Source organism: Oryzias latipes, chromosome 12, assembly GCF_002234675.1.
Source record: "Oryzias latipes chromosome 12, ASM223467v1".
NCBI classification, from domain to species: Eukaryota; Metazoa; Chordata; class Actinopteri; order Beloniformes; family Adrianichthyidae; genus Oryzias; species Oryzias latipes.
This window is the reverse complement of record NC_019870.2, coordinates 27,024,847-27,044,369: the sequence shown is the minus strand read 5'-3', so window position 1 is coordinate 27,044,369 and position 19,523 is coordinate 27,024,847. Positions and strand designations below refer to the sequence as shown.

The window sequence follows — 19,523 nt, the reverse complement described above, 5'->3', positions numbered from 1 at the left end:
CAGTGCGGTTTCCGTCCTGGTCGTAGAACAGTGGACCAGTTTGCTTACCCAGTCCATATGTGTTTTGTGGATTTGGAGAAGGCGTTCGACCGCGTCCCCCGTGGTATCCTGTGGGAGGTGCTCTGTGAGTATGGGGTCCGGGGAGCCTTACTGAGGGCTGTCCGGTCTTTGTGTGACCGGAGTAGGAGCTTGGTTCGCATAGCCGGCAGTAAGTCAGACCTGTTCCCGGTCCACGTTGGACTCCGGTAGGGCTGCCCTTTATCACCGGTTCTGTTCATAGTTTTTATGGACAGAATTTCTAGGCACAGCCAGGGGCCGGAGGGGATCTGATTTGGGGACCACGGGATTTCATCTCTGCTTTTTGCAGATGATGTTGTCCTGTTGGCTTCATCGAGCCAGGACCTCCAGCGTGCCCTGGGGCAGTTTGTGGCCGAATGTGAAGCGGCTGGGATGAGGGTCAGCTCAGCTAAATCTGAGGCCATGGTTCTCGACCGGAAAAAGGTAGTTTGACATCTCTCGGTGGGTGGAGTGTCCCTGCCCCAGGTGGAGGAGTTTCAATATCTGGGGGTCTTGTTCACGACTGATGGAAGACTGGAGCGTGAGATCGACAGGCGAATTGGAGTGGTGTCCGTAGTTATGCGGTCGCTGTAATGGTCCGTTGTGGTGAAGAGAGAGCTGAGCCGAAAAGCAAAGCTCTCAATTTGCCGGTCGATCTTCGTTCCAATACTCACCTATGGTCATGAGATATGGCTTCATCACCGAAAGAACGAGGTCCCGAATACAAGTGGCTGAAATGAGCTTGCTCCGTAGGGTGGCGGGGCGCTCCCTTAGAGATAGGGTGAGAAGCTCGGTCACCTGTGGAGAGCTCAGAGTAGAACCGCTTCTCCTCCACATCGAAAGGAGCCAGTTGAGGTGGCTCGGGCATCTAGTCCGGATGCCTCCTGAACGCCTCCCTGGAGAGGTGTTCCAGGCATGTCCCACTGGGCGGAGGCCCCGGGGAAGACCCAAGACACACTGGAGAGACTACGTCTCTGGCCTAGGAACGCCTAGGGTCCCCCCAGAGGAGCTGGAGGAAGTGGCTGGGGCGAAGGAAGTCTGGGCATCTCTGCTCAGTCTGCTGCCCCCGCGACACGGGACCGGATAAACGGAGGAAGATGGATGGATGGATGGATCTAGCATTTTTACACCTGCAAGGACTCTTGAGGGAAGTTCCAGCTATCTCCCCATGATTCTGGCCACGCCTCCCTTCCCCCTGGCTAATGTTGCAGCCTTGGTGGTCCGTCCCACCAAACACCCGAATGAGGTTTCCTGAACATTTGGTTTTAGACGGATGGCTGTTGGACGGCAGAACCTGAACCCCCTAGAGGGTTTGACAAGGCAGAACAGTCCAGAACGAAGACACTCAACAGAACTTTTTCATGACAGAATCATCAAGTATTTTTTTGTGGCTCTTCTATTTTTTGATTTTGATTTGCAATGGTATTTCAAGCAATCAAATGAAAATAATACATAAAAACAATACAATCATCAGTTATACAATCATACAAGGACGTATCAAACTTTGGATAATTAGACATATTAATAAAGATTGCTTGAAAGTGATTGGAAGGAAGTGAATTTATATAGTCCCTCCCCGGTTCTAATGTAACCATTTTATTACATGATTTATCATTATCCGGTTTATAACTTTTATCAGACAGAATTAAGAATCCTGAAGTATCAATAAAGCACATGCATGACAAAGATGAATTACTTAAATTATGTAAAAAATAACTTTTAGAAATCAACATGGTAAATGCAGATCAGTTATCCAAAATATATGCAGATTATGTTACTTATAAAAGTCATTGATATGATTAAAAAATAATACTAAATCAGTAAAATAGACATAACACTGTTTCAGAAATTTTCATAGCAAAAAACATGATCAAGCATCAAAAGTTAAAAATATGTGCAAAATTATGTAACATTAGGAAAAATCATGAATCAACTAATCAATTTTTGGAGCAAGTGAGGTAATATTTGAAGCTGCTTCCCTCATCAGCTGAAATGTTCTACGTCCGTACACGTAGAGACCGTCCAACAGTAAAGAAACGTCCACATTCAGCCAGCGTCTGACTATTTCATGGTGATGAAGGAGTGGTGAGAGCCGTTGGTAGAGCCGGCCGCGGTGGAGGCCTGCACCCACGCCTCATATAGGGAGTCCTCCATCAGAGACTCCAACTTAAGCAACGTGGAGTTGGCGGGCACGGGCACCTCTGAAGGGAACACAGCACACGCTCAGAGTCTGATCCAGCAGGGAGCTGGAGCTGCAGAGGTCAGCAGAGGTCCTACCTCGAATCTCCTCCCCCAATTTGTAGAAGACGGTGTACTTGTTCATGAAGCCTCGTCGGTCCCGTAGAGGGATCTCCTCCCACACCAGCTCCGCCTCGTTGTGTCCGGGTTTCCCGTTCAGCTTGACGGTCGGGCCCCGCAGGGGAGCTGCAGGCAAACGACATCTTCATCAGAAACCTTCAGCTCAGCTGGCAAAGGGTAAACAGAGCCGAGGATGACGAAGCTCTGTGCCGCCGCCATCCCATTTCTGTGCTTCCCACAGGACAGGGGGTCACCAACCCTGTGCCCACGGGCGCCCATGCGCCCTCAAGCACCCCTTGTGGCGCCTGCAGAGAATGCTCCAAAAATAGCACTGCTCACATAGCTAATCAACATATTGCTGCGATCTTGGGGTTAGCCCCGCCTTCAGCTTTTAAGACTCATGGGAAGTGGAGAATCTTGGGTGTGTTAAATTGCTAACCATAAGTGAGGGAGCTGTGAGCAGAAGTGAGGTTAATGCTGTTTGGCTGGTGGTGGGTGTGTACAAAATAAATTAAATGATTTTCTGCTAGCTTATGTGAGTGTCGTTCTCAACAAACCGGGGTTGTGCTTTGTATGGGGCACGGGAAGCAGTTTCTGACATGTCCAGTGTGGTCACTACTAAGTAAGAGGATAGATAGTGAATTAAGACTCGGGCGCAACGGTACTTACCTGGATAGTAGAGGGTGATGATTCAGTGCTTGCTATTAGTTATTGTGGCACTTTAGTTATCGTTAACTATCGTGAAATATATGGCAGGGTATGGAACGGCCTGAAACTTGCGAATCGGCGCTCCCACCTTTGAGAAAGAGGTGCGTGTGTGTGAGGAGAAGGGGAGGGGTTGTGGGCGCAGGTTGCGAGGTAAAACCGCGCACGGAGATCATTGCGCAACACGTGGATCATCGGGTGGCTTAAATTACTCAGTCATTCTAATAATGTCATTCTTCACAAACTATTGCTGACGTTTTTATTACTGGTCTGTATTTTTTCCTTATCCATTTATTTTTACGGTTGTTTAGTTGGTGATAGTAACGTTTAGGTAACGTTTAGTAACGTTTAAATAAAGACAGTAATGCAGGCTGGAAAACAGCTGCACTTTTTCAGAACAAAAATAAACTATAGATCATTTGTTTATGAAAATATTGCGAATTTTGGAGGATTTTTACTGTTAGTGTTGCACAAAATTAGGAAAATGGCAAATATTTTTGGAGTAATCCCAGTGATGAGTTTCTGTAATTTAGTTTTTAACGTTTTATGAAACCTAAATATGATTTTCAAAATAACAGGTTTTCAAATAATCAAATCCCTCTGATACGTTTCACAAAGACACACACAGGATCAAAGACACACTCAGGACCAAAGACACACACAGGACCAAAGACACACACAGGACCAAAGACGCACCCAGGACCAAAGACGCACTCAGGACCAAAGACGCACACAGGACCTAAGACGCACTCAGGACCAAAGACGCACTCAGGACCAAAGACTCACACAGAACATCACACACCAAGCAGAACTTATTGCTAAAAATGATGTTAGGAGTTCAGCTCTAAAAAAATGAAAAAAGAGCAAAGAAAATGGAAAAATTTGATTTATTATGTCTAATTATTAGTATTTCCTGGCTTTGTTTGTTCATATTTGCATTATTTTGACAGAATATATTTATTAATCTGGATTAATATTCTTGTCTGTTTTCATTCATATTTATGCTTAAAAAGTTAAAAAAAAAATTTAACTTGTCCTGTCCAACAGCTGGGCAGAAAGATGAGAGCTGAGGGCCTCTTGTGTTGGACATATTTTACTTTAACAAGAGGGGTTATTAAACTTCAGACAAACCAAAGGCATGACTGAATAAACCCCTTTTGTAATTGAGGCCAAACTTTATTAATTTCAATTATGTTTGAAAATCTTTGGTGTTGGACCGGACGGAAAAGGAAAGGAGGAAAGAAGAGAGAGGGACGTTAGAGGGGGGGGGGGGTGATAGTGGGAGGGGGGATAAGACCATGAAGCAGCATAGAGCAGACAAGTTTACTGGTTGTTTATCATTACGGCAAGGCTCAAATGTAGTACAAACGGGCGGGGCCTGTCCACACACACACTGAAATGTCATAAACACACCTGCTAGCTGCAAAAATGTCCACATGTCAACATGTACACAAAATAGATAGTGTTCACACACGCATACCTATGCCTTTAAACCAACTAGTGTGAGATCTTTCATTCATTCAATCATGCAAACTATTAGCGCAAAGGTGAGCTAACACCTGTGCTCAGGTGAGTGTTTATGTTCTTCTAAAATGGATGGTGGAATGTGAAAAGAAGGAGGAGGAGCGCCCAGCCACCCCCACACCCAGACCCCCGCCGCAGCAGCAGCGGCAGCCGGAACCCCCCAACGCCACATGGCAGCAGGCAGGGGACAACCGCCCCCCGGGCGACCAAATCCGCCACCCAGGCCAGGACCAGCAGGACCGCCACGAGGCCCCCAGAGCCAGAGAGCAGGGAAGCACGGGGGAAAGAGAGCGGCGCCCCAGCCCAACCAGGAGAACAGCCCCCCGCCGCATCGGAAGAGCCCAACGCAGGGCCCCACCCGAGAAGGGCACCCATAGCCCCAGACGAGCACCACATCACCACCCAGGAGTTCTGGGCATCCCCCCGCCCCAACCCCAGGTACGAGTCAGGACCCCCCAAGGGAGACCCGCTCCGCGCTCCAGGCAGCCACCCATCCGGCCCACGGTTGGTCCAGGGAGGAGCAAGGCAGGGGCCAGCCACCCTCACCCCGGAGGGGAGCACCCCGGGGAAAAAGGGGGGCCCACAAGGGGTGTTGAAAACATGGCCCGACCAGGCTCGGCCACTGTTGGAAGTTTGGCGGGGCCCAGCGCCCAGGGCCAAAGACCCGAACCCACCCCAGGGACATGGACACCCCCGGCTCAGGTGTAATGTGAACCCCCCCCTGAGCGGAGAGAGCACCGCCGGGCCCAGGAGACCGGCACCCAGGGGACACGGCAGCCGCCGCCAAGGGACCCGTACCCCCCACCAGAGAAGGGGTAGGGGGCAGATGGTCCTAGGTCCCACCTTCCTTGCAAAATGTGTGTGTGCGTGTATGTGTGTTTGTGGGGGTGTGTGTGTGCATGTGTGTGTGTTATGTGTTGGAGTGTATATTTTGAGGGGGAAGGGGTGTGTGTCCTAAGGGGGGTGCAGTAAAATTGGCGGTTAGGGCACTGAGGGGACATCTCCTGATTACTCACAGTGATGTCCCCTCACCCTCCCCACCAAGGGGCCCTAAATGTCTAATGTGCGATTAAAATTGGCAGGTAGGGTGCTAGGAGGACATCCGCTGCTTGCTGGCAGTGATTTCCAAGCACCCCCCCCTACCAGGGGCCCTACATGTCTAAGGTGCAAATAAAACCGAGAGAGGGGGGGCCCACTCCATACGGCAACCATGGGAGGGGTACCACTGCCAAGTAGCTCCCCCCCAAGGCGCATCGCAGGCTAAACCCCCCACCCCTTCACCCTAATATGAGGTTGTATGAGGAAGGGGGTAGGTTGGGAACAGCTGGTAGACTGTCCCCCCGGTGGTCAAACAGCTGTCCCCCAGCCCCCCCCAGCACAGGGGCCAGGCCACCCCAGCCCAGGGACCCCATCCCCCGAGGAGCCGACACCCCAGGCCCAGCACCACCACCCCACACAGAGAGAGGAGCCAGAAAGCGCCGCCCCCCCTGGAGCAAGCCCAGCCCCCCCCCCCCCCCCCCAAGCGCCGGCCCTGGAAGAGCTCTGGTCAGGCCTCGACGGGACCGAGGCAGCCAACCGGCCGGGGCAACCCCCCAAGGCCCCGTAACAATAGTGGGCTCCCCCTCCTCCCCCAGAACGCCCCCCCCACAGGACAGGGCCGACAAGCCCCCACCCCACCCCACCCCAGACCCCGCAGCCGAAGCGGATGACCCCCAGAGCGACCGGGGGCCCCAAGAGGGTTGTCCCGTCCCGTCCCAGAGCCAGGGAAGGGCCGATCCCAGCCCCAGGTGTAGATGGTCAGCCCGCTGGGCCCCCCCCCGAGCAGGGCCCCCCGCAAACCCCCCCCCCCCCCCAGCACAGGCAAAGGGACCCCCCCCCCCCCCCAGGCCAAGCCAGGCCACGCCCCCCCCCCCACACCCAAGCCCAAAGGACCACACCGCGCCCCAGCCCGCCACACCCAGGCACCGGACCCGACCACCCGACTACCCGACCACCCGACCAACGGAGCCCCCGCCGCCCGGCCAGGCACCGACCCCCACCCCAAACCACGGCAGAAGGGCAAGGATGATTTTGATATTTTGAGAAATTCCCACCAGGCTGTTAAAGTGGCGTTTATATTAATAGTTTTGAAACAATCCTGTTTTTTAACTATTTGGCTAATAAATGGTAGCTCTGAGAGGTTGATCTTTCCACATAACACCTGTTCCAAGTCTAACCATGAGTTGGTTTCTGGATTATTTTTTAACCATTTTAAGATGTATTGTAATCTATTTGCAAGAAAATATTTGTGGAAATTAGGTAATTCTAATCCTCCACATCTTTTTGCAGATTTTAAAGTTTTTAGACTAATTCTTGCAGGTTTATTGTTCCATAAAAAGCTTCATATGGATGAGTCTAATGTTTTGAACCATTTTAATGGCGGTTGTGTGGGAATCATTGAGAAGAGATAATTAACTTTGGGTAAGATTTTCATTTTAACCGTGGCTACCTTGCCCATAAGGGACAGAGGCAGGTTGGTCCAGCGTGTTAGATCGTCCTGTATGCTTTTCAGTAATGGGGTGTAGTTTAGCTGCACCAGTTCTGATAGTTTGGGGGAAAAGTAAATACCCAGATATTTGACATTTCCTGTTTTAACTAGAATTGTGAGCCTTTGTTCCATATTCCTGTTGAGCGGTAATAAAACAGACTTATTCCAATTAATGGAATAGTCTGATATGGAAGAGAATTCATTAACGATCATTGCTGTTTCATTTACAGAATGTAGATTCCTTAAAAACAGTAATATGTCATCTGCATAGAGACTAATTTTATGATGGCTGTGTTTGGTTTTAATTCCTTTAAAGCTCTCATTCTGTCTTATTGCTACAGCTAGAGGCTCAATGAATATAGCAAAAAGAGAAAGAGAGAGTGGGCAACCCTGTCTGGTTCCTCTACCAAGAAAAAACCTGTTTGAAGTCTGTTTATTAGTTCTAACTGATGCATTGGGGTTGTGATATAATATTTTGATCCAATTGATGAATGCTTCTCCAAAACCAAACTTATGGAGGGCAGCAATAAGGAACTTCCAATTTACTCTGTCAAAGGCTTTTTCAGCATCCAGCGATAGTACCGTCATTTCCTGGTTTTCAATGGTGGCAAAGTGTATTATATTAACAAGTCTGCGGACATTGTCATCAGAGTGTCTGCCTTTGATGAATCCAGTTTGGTCGAAGTGAATTATGTGAGGAGTGATTTTTTCTATTCTCTGTGCTAGTGCTTTGCAGATAATTTTTACATCTGCATTGATTAGAGAAATAGGGCGATAGCTTGAAGGACTAGTGGGGTCTCTGTCTGGTTTTAGAAGAAGAATTATGTTGGCTGAGTTCATGTTAGGTGGCATTGATTGGCTCTCATTAATAGATGTGACAGTTTTATAAAATGTTGGTGCCAGTTGTTCCCAGAATTCTTTATAAAACTCAGCAGGAAAGCCGTCAGGCCCTGGTGCTTTACCATTAGGCATAAGTAATAGAGCTTCATGAAGCTCAGACAACGAGAGCGGAGAATCTAAGTTTGTGATTTGATCCTCATTTAGCCTGGGTAGGTTTACATTATCAAGAAATGAGTCAATACTTTGCTCTGACGGATTGATCTGTGATGTGTACAAATTTTTATAAAAGTTTTCAAATGCGTTATTAATTTTGACCGGGTCGCGAGTGACATTTCCTGTTTGGTCCATAATAGAGGTGATTGATGATTTCTCTCTATTAATTTTAAGCTGATTAGCCAGAAATTTGCCAGATTTATTAGAGTTTTCAAATCTTTCAAGTCGTAGCCTTTGTATTTGAAATTGTGTTTGTTTATTAATGATGTCATTTAACTGCAGCTTTAAATTTTTCAGATCTCCCAGAATGTGCTCCTGTGCAGAAGCAGCATAAGCAGTCTCCAGGGTTTTGATTTTATTTTCTAATTCTAATAAATCTGCTTTCTCTTTGCGTTTTTTGTGCGTTGAATAAGAAATGATTTTCCCTCTCATGACTGCCTTTGCTGTTTCCCAAAGAAGGCATGGTGAGGTGTCTGGAGTATTGTTGAAGTCTAAAAAGGTTGCCCACTCTTTTTTAAAAAATTCTAGAAATTCCTGGTCCTTTAACAGAGACGTATTAAACCTCCAGGTTGTACCTGAGGGTGTCGATTTTTCCCTAGAGATATTTACAGAAACTGGTGCATGATCACTGATAATAATTGAATGGATATTGGAACTTTGAATATTTTTTAAAAGAGAGTTACTGATTAATAAATAGTGTAAACTGGAGTGTGAGTGGTGAACTGGAGAGAAAAAGGTGAACCCTTTAGTGCTTGGATGACATGAGCGCCACGCGTCGCAGAGACCCAGATCATTCATGTACTGCTTTAGAATACTTGCAGACCGCCATGTACGCTGATTTGCTGCTGTGCTGAGTCTGTCAAGTACAGGGTCCAAAACAAGGTTGACATCTTCTCCGATAATGATTGTGAAGTCAGAGTGAACTGAGAGTGAGGTGAAGAATCTGTGAAAGAAGGAAGAGTCGTCAACATTAGGACCATAAATACTCGCTATACAAAAGTCCTTATTCTGAATGGATATATTAATGATTACAAATCTGCCTTCTGGGTCAGTAACTGTATCCTTATGAGTAAAATTAAGATTTTTATTATTTAAAACAGCAACTCCTCGTTTGGAGTTGTAACTGGCAGAATATATAACTGGAAATTGTAAGCAGCACATGAGGTGACTCAATGAATTCGATAAATGGGTCTCCTGCAGTAGAGCTATATCTGCTTTTAGACCACACAGGTGATTTAACACGTTCAATCTCTTTGGCCCAGAGCCAAGTCCACGCACATTCCAGCTAACGATGTTAAGACTGTTCATAACTGCTCTGACTGAAAAGTTGTAAAGCTAAGTAATGCGTTTGTGCCAGTCCGTGTGCGTGTGCCCGCATTGCAAACCCGCTTAAAAAGTTAAAGTTAAGTTAAAGTTTAGCTTTAGTGTGTTCAATAAATGTTTATCTTGTTCGCCCCACCACCTAAAGTGTGTTTTGGATGTAGGCCCCCTCTGCAACTGAGTTTTACCCCCCCTGTAATACGAGTCTAGAAAATTCATGCATTTTTTGTGTAAAATGAGCAAATAAAAATAGGGCACACAAAAGGATGTCGTCAAATTGTTTTTAGCAAACAGGTCCTGTGTCGCCCTTCATACCACTTAGTGCCCAAGAAATAGCCCTCAGTCCCCTACCACAGGACAATGGCTCGGTTCCCCACAGAGAAACATCGGGATTTTCTCTGACCAGCTCAACCGTGGCTGAAGCAGGTCAGATCACGGCTCTGTGTAAACAGAACAAACACCAGACCTTTTTTAAGTCTCACCTCCTTGTTCCACATAAGCCAACATCTGAACCGGCTTCCCGATCCCTCTGGAGAACACGGGATAGACGGAAACGGTGTAGCACACGAAGGGATCCAGCCTCCCTGGAGGGGTGGGAAGAGATGTTAACCCACTGCTTCCAGTCTGACTTATCAAAAAACTGCATAATTAGCCGGACACACAGAGAAAGCACTGACGTCATCGCCCCGCCTCCTCGCTGGATTGTTTTTCGAAATGAATATTGCGACAATGTTGGCAGGGTGGATGTTAAAATGAAAATGCAATCCCCTCTTTGCATTTTCGTTTTAATTATGACACAGTATAAGCGGTTTTAAGTATAAAATGAAAAAGCATTTGAAGTATTGATTTTTCATTTGAAGTTTGAGTCAAAAAAAGCAGCTTTATTTTGAAAATGAAAAAGCATCTCTGTTGATCCATTTTAATTGTCAAAGTAGACATTTCTAATTGAATTTTGCTACACATTCTTACAGCAGGGATGTCCCAATCAGTCCAGATCAGATAGTTTTAAAAAAAACGATCCAGGCTGCTCCCCATTTTTATTTCATTCTTCTTCTTTTATCATTTCAAACTTAAACAGAACACTTCTGTGAAGTAGCTTCAAAAATCAAGTAAAAATAGTTGCAACTCTCAACTAGACTTTTTTTTCTATGTGAGAAAGTTTGGAAACTTGCGTTAAAACGAAAGGTCTTTTGGAATAATTAATAAAAATTAATTAATAGAAGTGACATTTTCTCTATGAAATCTTTGTTGCAGTAAGGTGATAAAGTTTGGTGACTTTAGGATCTTCAGAGCCATTTTTAATTTAATTTCTCCATTACAATTGAAATCAAGAACTTTCTTCCATAATCGTTTTTAGCATGAATGTAATGATGACTTTTCACAACTGGATCATATCAATGTAACCTTTTTTTTTTTTTTAGTTTGCCTTGGAGAGATCATTGTTTTATTTACTTATTTCATTTCTTTTTTTAAAGGACCTATAACATGCAAAATCCACTTTTATGAGCTTTTAAATGTATTATAATGTTATTTCCTCATGAAATATATTAAGATCCAGTCACAGATTTCTGAGGACCAGCCCCTCCCAACCCACAAAAATGGGCGGGTCCTCACATTGTGATGTCACAAAGAGAGGAACCGCCCATTACTGCTGCCTTTTCCTCCACTATTCAAAGACGTCACCCGGCAGAGCTGGTCATCCGTGATCTCTGTATTTTAGGAACGTGCATGTGGGAAGAGAGTGCACGTGGTCGTGTCAGTCTGAGTGTGCAGGACGCCGGTACCTGTGAGTGTGCGGTTGCTCGTCTTGATCACTCGCCGCCAGTCCAGCCTGCCGTCACTCAGCCACTCCACCACATACCCCGACAGCAATTTGTTGCGGAGGGGTTTCCACTCCACCACCAGCTGGCCCTCGTGGGGCCACACCTTTAGTTCCTCCACACGGGCGTGGTCTGTGATCGACACAAACACGATCAGAGCTGTGCGGCGCCGGGAGAGCCTCAGCCGTGTGCTTCCACAATTATGACTGACAAAATACACTTCAGAGCAGATTTCCTATTGTTGATCAATCACACCTCACCTACCCGGTAGTTTGACAGGGAGGATTAAGGAGGCCTCTGGAGACCTCCCCAAAGAGTTGACGGCCACCACGGAGACCTTGACCGACTCCAGGTTAGACAGAGAGATCTGTTCCAGCAGAGTGATGCTCGTCTCCCCCTCCTCTGCCTCAGACCGGTTCACCAGGACGCTCTTCCAGCCCCCGCTTTGGTTCCACGCTCTGTCCCTCTGCTTTTCAACCTTCACGTCAAATCTCGTTATCCTCCCATTTGGGAATTCAGGATCCTGGAGAGGAGAACCGCAAGCTAAAGGTAAAAAAGCTGCTTAAAGTGACAGTGACAGTTCTGTCACTGCGCTGCAGGACAGAATGCTTTAAGAAATCATTTGTCCCTTCAGCTATCAGGCTCTTTAATGAACCTGCCTGATATGAACTGATATTATTTTGTGAACTGTCATTTTACTGTTGTTTACTGTGTGTGGTTGTGTGTTTTGCTACCGGACACCTGGGGGGTATTCCAGAAAGCAGCTTTTGCTAGCTCCCACGGTAAATTTGAGGCTAAAGAAGTGTACAACCACCGCTTTCTGAACGGGGCTGTTCCTCCTCCACACAGAGAAGTGCTGAGCTTCTTTTCTGAGGTGCACAGACTCTGCTGCTCCAAGTTGGTTCACTGCCTCCACCCAGACCTCCAGCTCCATGTGAAAGGGGTAGGGGCTGAGTTTCACCTCAGATCATTGGTGGTGGTACTGCTAGTTTGATTGCTGTGAACAGAAGACGCCTCAGTCAGATCACCGGGAGGATTTTTTCTCACAGGCCTCTGGGGATTGTCCCAACTAACCCACCACAACGTCACCATTTAATACAGAAAATGATGCCCCCTCCCCTCCCTGCACACGTGCTGCCGGGGCAGGTAGTCTCTGTAATCAGACCGTTCAGATGAAAGCCTCCACAGTGTCTCTGCAGCTCTTGTGTTGGGTTCAAATGCTATCAAACTGAGGTGAAGTGGCCCCCACAGGTGAAAGGGGGCCCCCACCTGCCCTCCAACAGCACATAGAGCCAGTCAAGCTACTAGGCAGGAACCTGCACTCACCTGAGGACTTGCATCACTCTGAGTGTGAAATGTATAGGAACAGTCGGGGTCTGACGTCTCGTCGTTCCCCAGCTACACTGCAGGGACGGGAAGGATTTGTCTTCCTTCTGGAAGGAAATGCAGCTTAGGTTCTCCGGTTTCTCCGGACGATCTGGAACCACAGAAAACAGCAGCACTGCATCAGATACTCTCCTGCAGCCTCTCTGATACTCATGGTCATAGATAGTGGAAACCCGGCGGGCACAGAGTGCTTGACCTGACATTATTTCACAGCCAGCATTGATGTTTGCTATTATTATGTTGAAATGCAGAAGAGAGAACTCACAGCCGGTTCCGAGTGAGATGCCGTGAATGAACTTTCCTTCGTTCAAAACCACATAACTGGACTTTTTTCTGCAGTAACAGAACAGCCACTCCTCTGATATGTCTTTTGTGATGGGGACCGTCACGCTCAGGGCAGTGCTGTTGACCTTCCGGTACTGATCTCTGGGAATGGTCACATTGGACAGTTTCCAGTACAGATCGTCCGCAGTGACCTCCACTGTGTTGGAGATCAGGCATGTCGCTGTGAAGTTGGTTCCGATCTCAATCACCGGATTCTGTGGCAACGTCAGCAAGTGGCTCTGAAAATCTGAAGAGAACAAAAACAGGAGGATGCTGACATGCAGCAGCAGCACGCCTGAACACACTTAATGCCAGTCACAGAAACCTAGACTAAAAACTCGATGCCTCTCATTCTCTGTACAGTTGTGCTTGCAGGAAAAAGAGGAAGCTGATTATTCAGAAACAGTTGAGTGGTTGGTTTGCCACAGTCTGGCAGACTCAACCTCAAAGTCAGATAACAATAACTCAGATTTATTTACAGCTGCTGATCTGGAGTCGTGCCATCAGAGGGACTGATAGCCAGATCTGCACTTCAGCTACGTCTGCTGCTGGTCCTAGAAGGTTCTGACCACCGCATCACTGAACCACAGCAGGGATTCCCATCAAACCTGTTTTTGTATACAATCTTTTACACGCTTTCTTGTCTGTCTAGATCAGTCTGCAAATCCCTTTAATGTAGTGCTTCTCAAATAATGGGGCGCGCCCGATGCGATGCCAGGGGGGGCGGGCAGTAGTTGAATCCCCGTTCCTGCAGCTGCGTGTTCCCATCTCATGTCACACGCGCAGCTGCTTGTGTGAGAACGAAAGGGGAGGGGTGCTGTGGGCTCAGTCTGCCAGGCGAAACGGGGCACACGGAGGAGCGCTAGAAGCGCTGCCTGTTGCCTCACAGCAGGATCATGGCGTGCCGTTAGATTACTCAGCTCATGCTAATAATGTCATTCTTTATGAACTATTGTAGACATTTTGATGACGTGTCTTTGTTGTCCATTAGGGGTGTGTATTGACAAGAGTCTGGCGATACGATATGTATCCCGATATTTTACCAAAACATATTTTCTTTCTTTTTTTTAAAATATGACTTAGAAAAGCTCTACCTGAATTTCAATGTATTCCACTATATTAAAATGGTCAAATTCAGTTTATTTAATGATCATAATGTTAAGCACTTCAACTGTATCTCATATATTAGTTGCGTTTACCAAAGCAAATTCATAGTGCTTTTATTTTGGTAAGTTAAAATATAGAAAGGTAACAGTCAACATTGTCTGATTTCCACAACAAATATTTTTCAGTATAAAAAAAACAAAGAATGAATGTGTCTAAACCAATAAGTTTCTATTGGGGAAATAAAATGTTGTTTATTTTCAACATTGCTTAATGTAGCTTCTCCAGTACTTTAAAACGGTTCAGGAGCCTGAATGGTGCTTCAAAAAGAAGGGGTGGCGTGGGGGGGACACTGATTCTTTCCAGAAATAATAAAGCATGATGATGAGGCAGCTTGACAGAACGAAGGAAAGTTGCTTTAATGTGACAAAGGTGCTTTGTTTACATAAATATCAGTCTGCTCTGCCCCTGACTGCTGCACCTTTGCAGGCACGCTTCTCACACAACTGGTAACGCTCCTCGCCACGATGTCGGCCTTTTTTCAGAGTCTTATACACATCCCTCTGATCCATCAGGTTGCTAAACTGGATCTATTGCTGGGAGGTTCTGCAGAACTTTAGCCCGCTTTGCCGACAGCATTTTAACTCGTATTTATCTGAGCCGCTAAAAAACACAGCAATCCACGTTTTCATTTGTTACTGGCAGCAAAATGGCACAGATTTTCTGTTTGGTATCCATCCCAAGTAAAAACAAAATAGTTCATGTCTCATAACAACAGAACAAGCTGCCTCTGGCTGCAGTCTTCCTGTTGTCTTCTGTGGTGTGTTGCTGCTCAAAGAGGCTCTGTGTTCTCTGCTGGCAACTAGCGGTCAGAGGGTGAAGTGGACAACAAGAGTCAGACACTGAAGGACACTCAGAAATAATTACATAATTAAATGGCATCATTTTGAATCGATACAAGTATCGCCAAATGAACTATCGCGATATTTTGCCGAATCGATTCTTTCTTACACCCCTAATGTCCATCAATGTTTTCTTTGTCTGCCTGTGGTTTAGTTGGTGTCAGTATTTGACATAAAGGCAGTAGATAATGCAAGAAAACAGCTGCACTTTATGAGATCAAAAAATAAACAATCCATCATTTAGAAAAAATCAACACAATGTTTTTACCTATTTCTTCAGACTAAAAACGTTAAATTTATTGGTGCTGCTCTGTTCATGTCTCAGATCAATTTAGATTTAATATTATTCATTAATTGAATTATTTTCTCTGCATCAAAAGGTTCAGTTGGTCAAAATGTTTCTAGTTTAAATAATGAATGACAGATTATTTTTTATTTCAGGCACTTTAAGCTATGTTTCTGTTTTAGACAGTAGCAGGGTTTCTGTGTGGGTAAATAAATGTAATATTTGTTGAAAGTGGATTTATTTTGTTTTTTTCTTTTTTTAATGTTAGAAGATACAATTTTAGGTATACTTACACAATGTTTATAGATACTGACCTAATCTATTGGGGCGCGAAACATTTTCTTTCTCGTAGGGGGGGCCTGGCAAAAAATAATTGAGAAGCACTGCTTTAATGTGACAAACAGAAGTCTTCCTTCGACATTAGTGTCTCAGAGCTTTTAGATCGGACCTTGGAGAACCTGTGTTGGAGAACACAGGTTCTCCAAGGGTGCGCAGGAGTATCCTTAGGTTGGTTCTGTTCTGCAGGTAACCCGTCTCTCCTCTGATGCTCTCATGCGTGTCATTGACTCCTGCCTGCCTGACCCTGATTCAGCTTTGTGGACTTTTAGCTGAGCTAATAAACCTGCTGCACTTGGAACCAGCCGTCTGCCTGTTCTTGTGACAGTAGGACTACAAATGTGGGCAAACATTGATTTGTGCCGTGAACATGAGTGACTATGTCAGCCGTCTTTGATGTAACAACTCCTTGCTTATAGGGCTGGACGACTTGGCCTAAAAATAAAATCTCCGATTTTATTTAATTTAATTCGATTTGCGATCCCCCCCCCCCCCCCCCCCCCCCACTTAAGGAAAGCAATAGGTAACAGTAAGTAAGTAAGTAAAGTAAATTTTTCTTTTATTTAATTAAACCCAAGACAAATGTAACCCCCATTTCTGGGATGAATAATAAATAAATGAACACACTCTTGGAATCAAAGTCCCAGCTGTGTTTTAAGTCACATGTTGTAGTGTAGACTAAAAGGAGACAAACATTCACCCTGAGAGTAGCACCATTTTCTAAAGGATTAACAATCCAGCAAATATCTGGGGTCTAAGGTTTTAATTAAATTAAAAAATCCCGTCTTCTCCACGGTATATTTTGGTACCATGTCTTTGGCTATATGCAAAGCGACCGCTTCGCTGATTGTTCTCCACCGTGCCCCTTTCCTAGGGATGGGTACCGAGCTCCGGTATTGAACGAGCCCCGGGGCAACATTCTTCGTGACCGCAGTATGCGTAAGATCTGACCTCAATGGTTCTGCTATCAGTACCGAAGCTCTGGGGCAGTGGCGGTTCTACACTAACTTACTCCCTGGGCGAGTAACCCCACCAGCGCCCCCCCCCCCGCACACATACAAAATTTGACAACATCCTGTTGTGTTCCCTATCTTCTATTTAGCCATTTTACACAAAAAATGCATGAATTTTCTAGACTCGTATTACAGGGGGTCAAACTCAGTCACACAGGGGCCTAAGTTAAAAACACGCTTAAGGTTTTGGGCCGAAGAAGATAAACATTTACTGAACACACTAAAGCTAAACTTTTAAACCTTTTAAACTGACCTTTTTGAACATAAATATGAATAAAAACAGGAACATTAATCCAGAATAACTCAAGTTAAACCTTAAATAACCTGAAATATTTTGACCTGATTCAGGTGTACAATCCCCCCCGCTCCCTTAGGTCAACAAATCAGACACAGCTGGTCGTCTCGAAGACCAGGAGAAAACGGAGAGGTGACCGAGCCTTCTCAGTCTTCGGACCAAAAATCTGGAACGAATTGCCCCTGTACCTCAGACAGATAAACTCACTCAGTATTTTTAAATCTGCTCTTAAAACATATTTTTTCACTTTGGCTTTTAACTGAGTTGGGATCCGGACCTATTTTATGTGTTTTATGCTTTATATTTTTATGTGCTTTTATTAATTTTTGTATTGTTCAGCACTTTGGTGAACCTTGTTCTGTTTAAAGTGCTTTATAAATAAAGTTGAGTTGAGTTGAGTTGAGTTCTCCATATAAATATATTCTGTCAAAATTATACAAATATGAACATGCTGCAGGACAAAACAAAGAAAGCCTGTAAATAATAATAAGAAATTACATATCAAATAATTCCATTTTTTTTGCTCTTTCATCATTTTTTAGAGCATTTTTTTTAGAGCTGGACTCCTGCTTCATTTTTAGCAATAATTTCTTAATGTGTGACGTCCTGTGTGTGTCTTTGTGAAACATATCAGAGGGATTAGATCTAAAAATAAAACTTATTGTGATTAATATGTTTAGGTCTTATAAAACATTAAAGACTAAATCTTAGAACTCATCAGTGGGATTACTCCAAAAATATTTGGGATTTCCCTAAATTTGTGCAACACCAACAGTAGAAATCCTCCAAAAAAACTCAATCCATAAAAAAAGGTCTGATCTCATCCCCCCTCCCCCTCCCCTTCCCTCTGACACACGCGGCTCCGTCTCTATGACGGGAGGCGCAGCTGCGGCTCAGAGTTGATTGTCAGATAGAAAAAGACTCCCAATCACCTGTTAGTGTGATTCAGCCAGCCACCGGCGAGTTGCGCTCCCCTCTCGAGTTTTTTTACTAATGTTCCAAAGACTACCGCAAAGAGGTGTGGCCGCAAGCGTCTTGCAGCAGAGGGCGGTGGTCACGTGCGCATCGGGTCTGCTGTGTTGGAGCAAAGACTTGTGGGAAATAATCTCCATTGCCTGCTTTTTTCGAAATTGGGTTGAGCACGGATGTTTGTTCTGCCTAATTCCTTTTCATGTGCCTGTTTTACGTTGTTTCACTCTGAGGTATTCTTTTTTTTTTTTTTTGCACCATAAGTGTGAAGAGCAAATAGGAGGAAGACATTTTTAAGAGTCTGATGTGTTAATATAAAAACATTAAGTGTCGGCTACTGAAGCAACTTCAAATTAAAAGCTCTAAACTTCCTCTTTGAATATAGTGTGTAGCACATTATGTGTAACGCCTCAGGCACGGCAATTGCCGCCCCCTATGAAGTGCCGCCCTGGGCGACCGCCCACATCGCCCATATCAAAAACCGCCACTGCTCTGGGAACCAAAAATGCACCATTACACAATAACTCGATTTAGTTATGCCTACTTGCTTCATCTTTCAAGTGGATTACTTCTCCACAATATCAATGCAAAGCCAATACAGATGCAATCAGAGGTCCTGTGGTGCAACTTGAGCGTTGGTCATTCGGGAGTCTGAAAAAAGGCAACACGGAGATCACAGCACAACATGGGCTGTGTCTGAACTCCTTCACTACTCACTATTAGGGGTGTGTATTGGCGTGAGCCTGGCGATACGCTTAACCCGGATCTTTTGCTGTGAGGTTCTGTAGAACTTTGGCCCGCTTTGGCTTGCCCATAGCATTTTGGCCCATGCTCCGTGCTTTAGCCTATTAGCTGCTGTGCAGCTGCTATGCCTCACTCGTTCTAATCTGAGCTGCTAAAAAGCACAGCAATCCGCGTTTTTATAAATTACGGGCAGCAACGTGGCACAGAGTTTCAGTTCAGTATCCATCCCAACAACAAACTAAGTGGTTCATGTCTCATAACAACAGAACAAGCTGCTTCTCGCTGAGATCATAATATCGTAGTTGTTTTGTGCAGAGCTGCTCAAAGAGGCTCTGTGTGCTCTGCTGCCAACTAGTGGTCGGAGGTTTAAGTGGAAAAAAAGAGTCAGACGCTTAAGGACGCTCAGAAATAATTAAATAAATATCATCCTGACAGCATTTTGAATCGATAAAGGGTATCGCCAAATTACCTATTGCTATATATCACGGATGTGATTGTTTTCTAACACCCCTACTCCCTATTTAGAGCATTGGCCATTTTCTAGTGCTGTCCGAATCTACAACTGCAAAATCGAGTGCACTGGAAATCTACCAAAAGTCTCTGCGAAAAACCATTGATGCTCACTAGATTGGCAAATATAGACCACAATGCATTGCGTTGGAGCAATCGTTTAAATGTATTTTTTTAATAAACCATCAACGTTTTTATCTTCAGAGACAGCGGACTCATAAATGATTGTCGTAAAACACTCATATTAATTAGATTTTAATTTCATGAAATTGATGACGTCATATCCGCTGTTTGAAAAAAAAAAGTAGTGAGCATGGTGTCGAATTGCTTTTAAAATCCAGGGCACTAGA

The 19,523-nt window shown here is 45.2% G+C and overlaps 2 protein-coding genes across 2 annotated transcripts; both read right to left on the bottom strand.

The window, feature by feature from the left end:
• Positions 1-1,560: 1,560 nt before the first annotated feature.
• Positions 1,561-12,238, bottom strand: LOC101172630 (interleukin-31 receptor subunit alpha-like). Its single transcript, XM_023961129.1, has 6 exons — positions 12,136-12,238; positions 11,569-11,862; positions 11,269-11,436; positions 9,967-10,068; positions 2,335-2,481; positions 1,561-2,258 (listed from the first exon to the last, which is right to left on the bottom strand). Exons 1-6 carry the CDS (start codon positions 12,236-12,238, stop codon positions 2,119-2,121), a joined length of 954 nt encoding a protein of 317 aa, XP_023816897.1. The 3' UTR covers positions 1,561-2,118.
• On the bottom strand, positions 12,149-18,749 carry LOC105357906 (interleukin-6 receptor subunit beta-like). Its single transcript, XM_023961128.1, has 4 exons — positions 18,680-18,749; positions 12,956-13,309; positions 12,631-12,781; positions 12,149-12,301 (listed from the first exon to the last, which is right to left on the bottom strand). Exons 1-4 carry the CDS (start codon positions 18,747-18,749, stop codon positions 12,262-12,264), a joined length of 615 nt encoding a protein of 204 aa, XP_023816896.1. The 3' UTR covers positions 12,149-12,261.
• Positions 18,750-19,523: the final 774 nt, after the last annotated feature.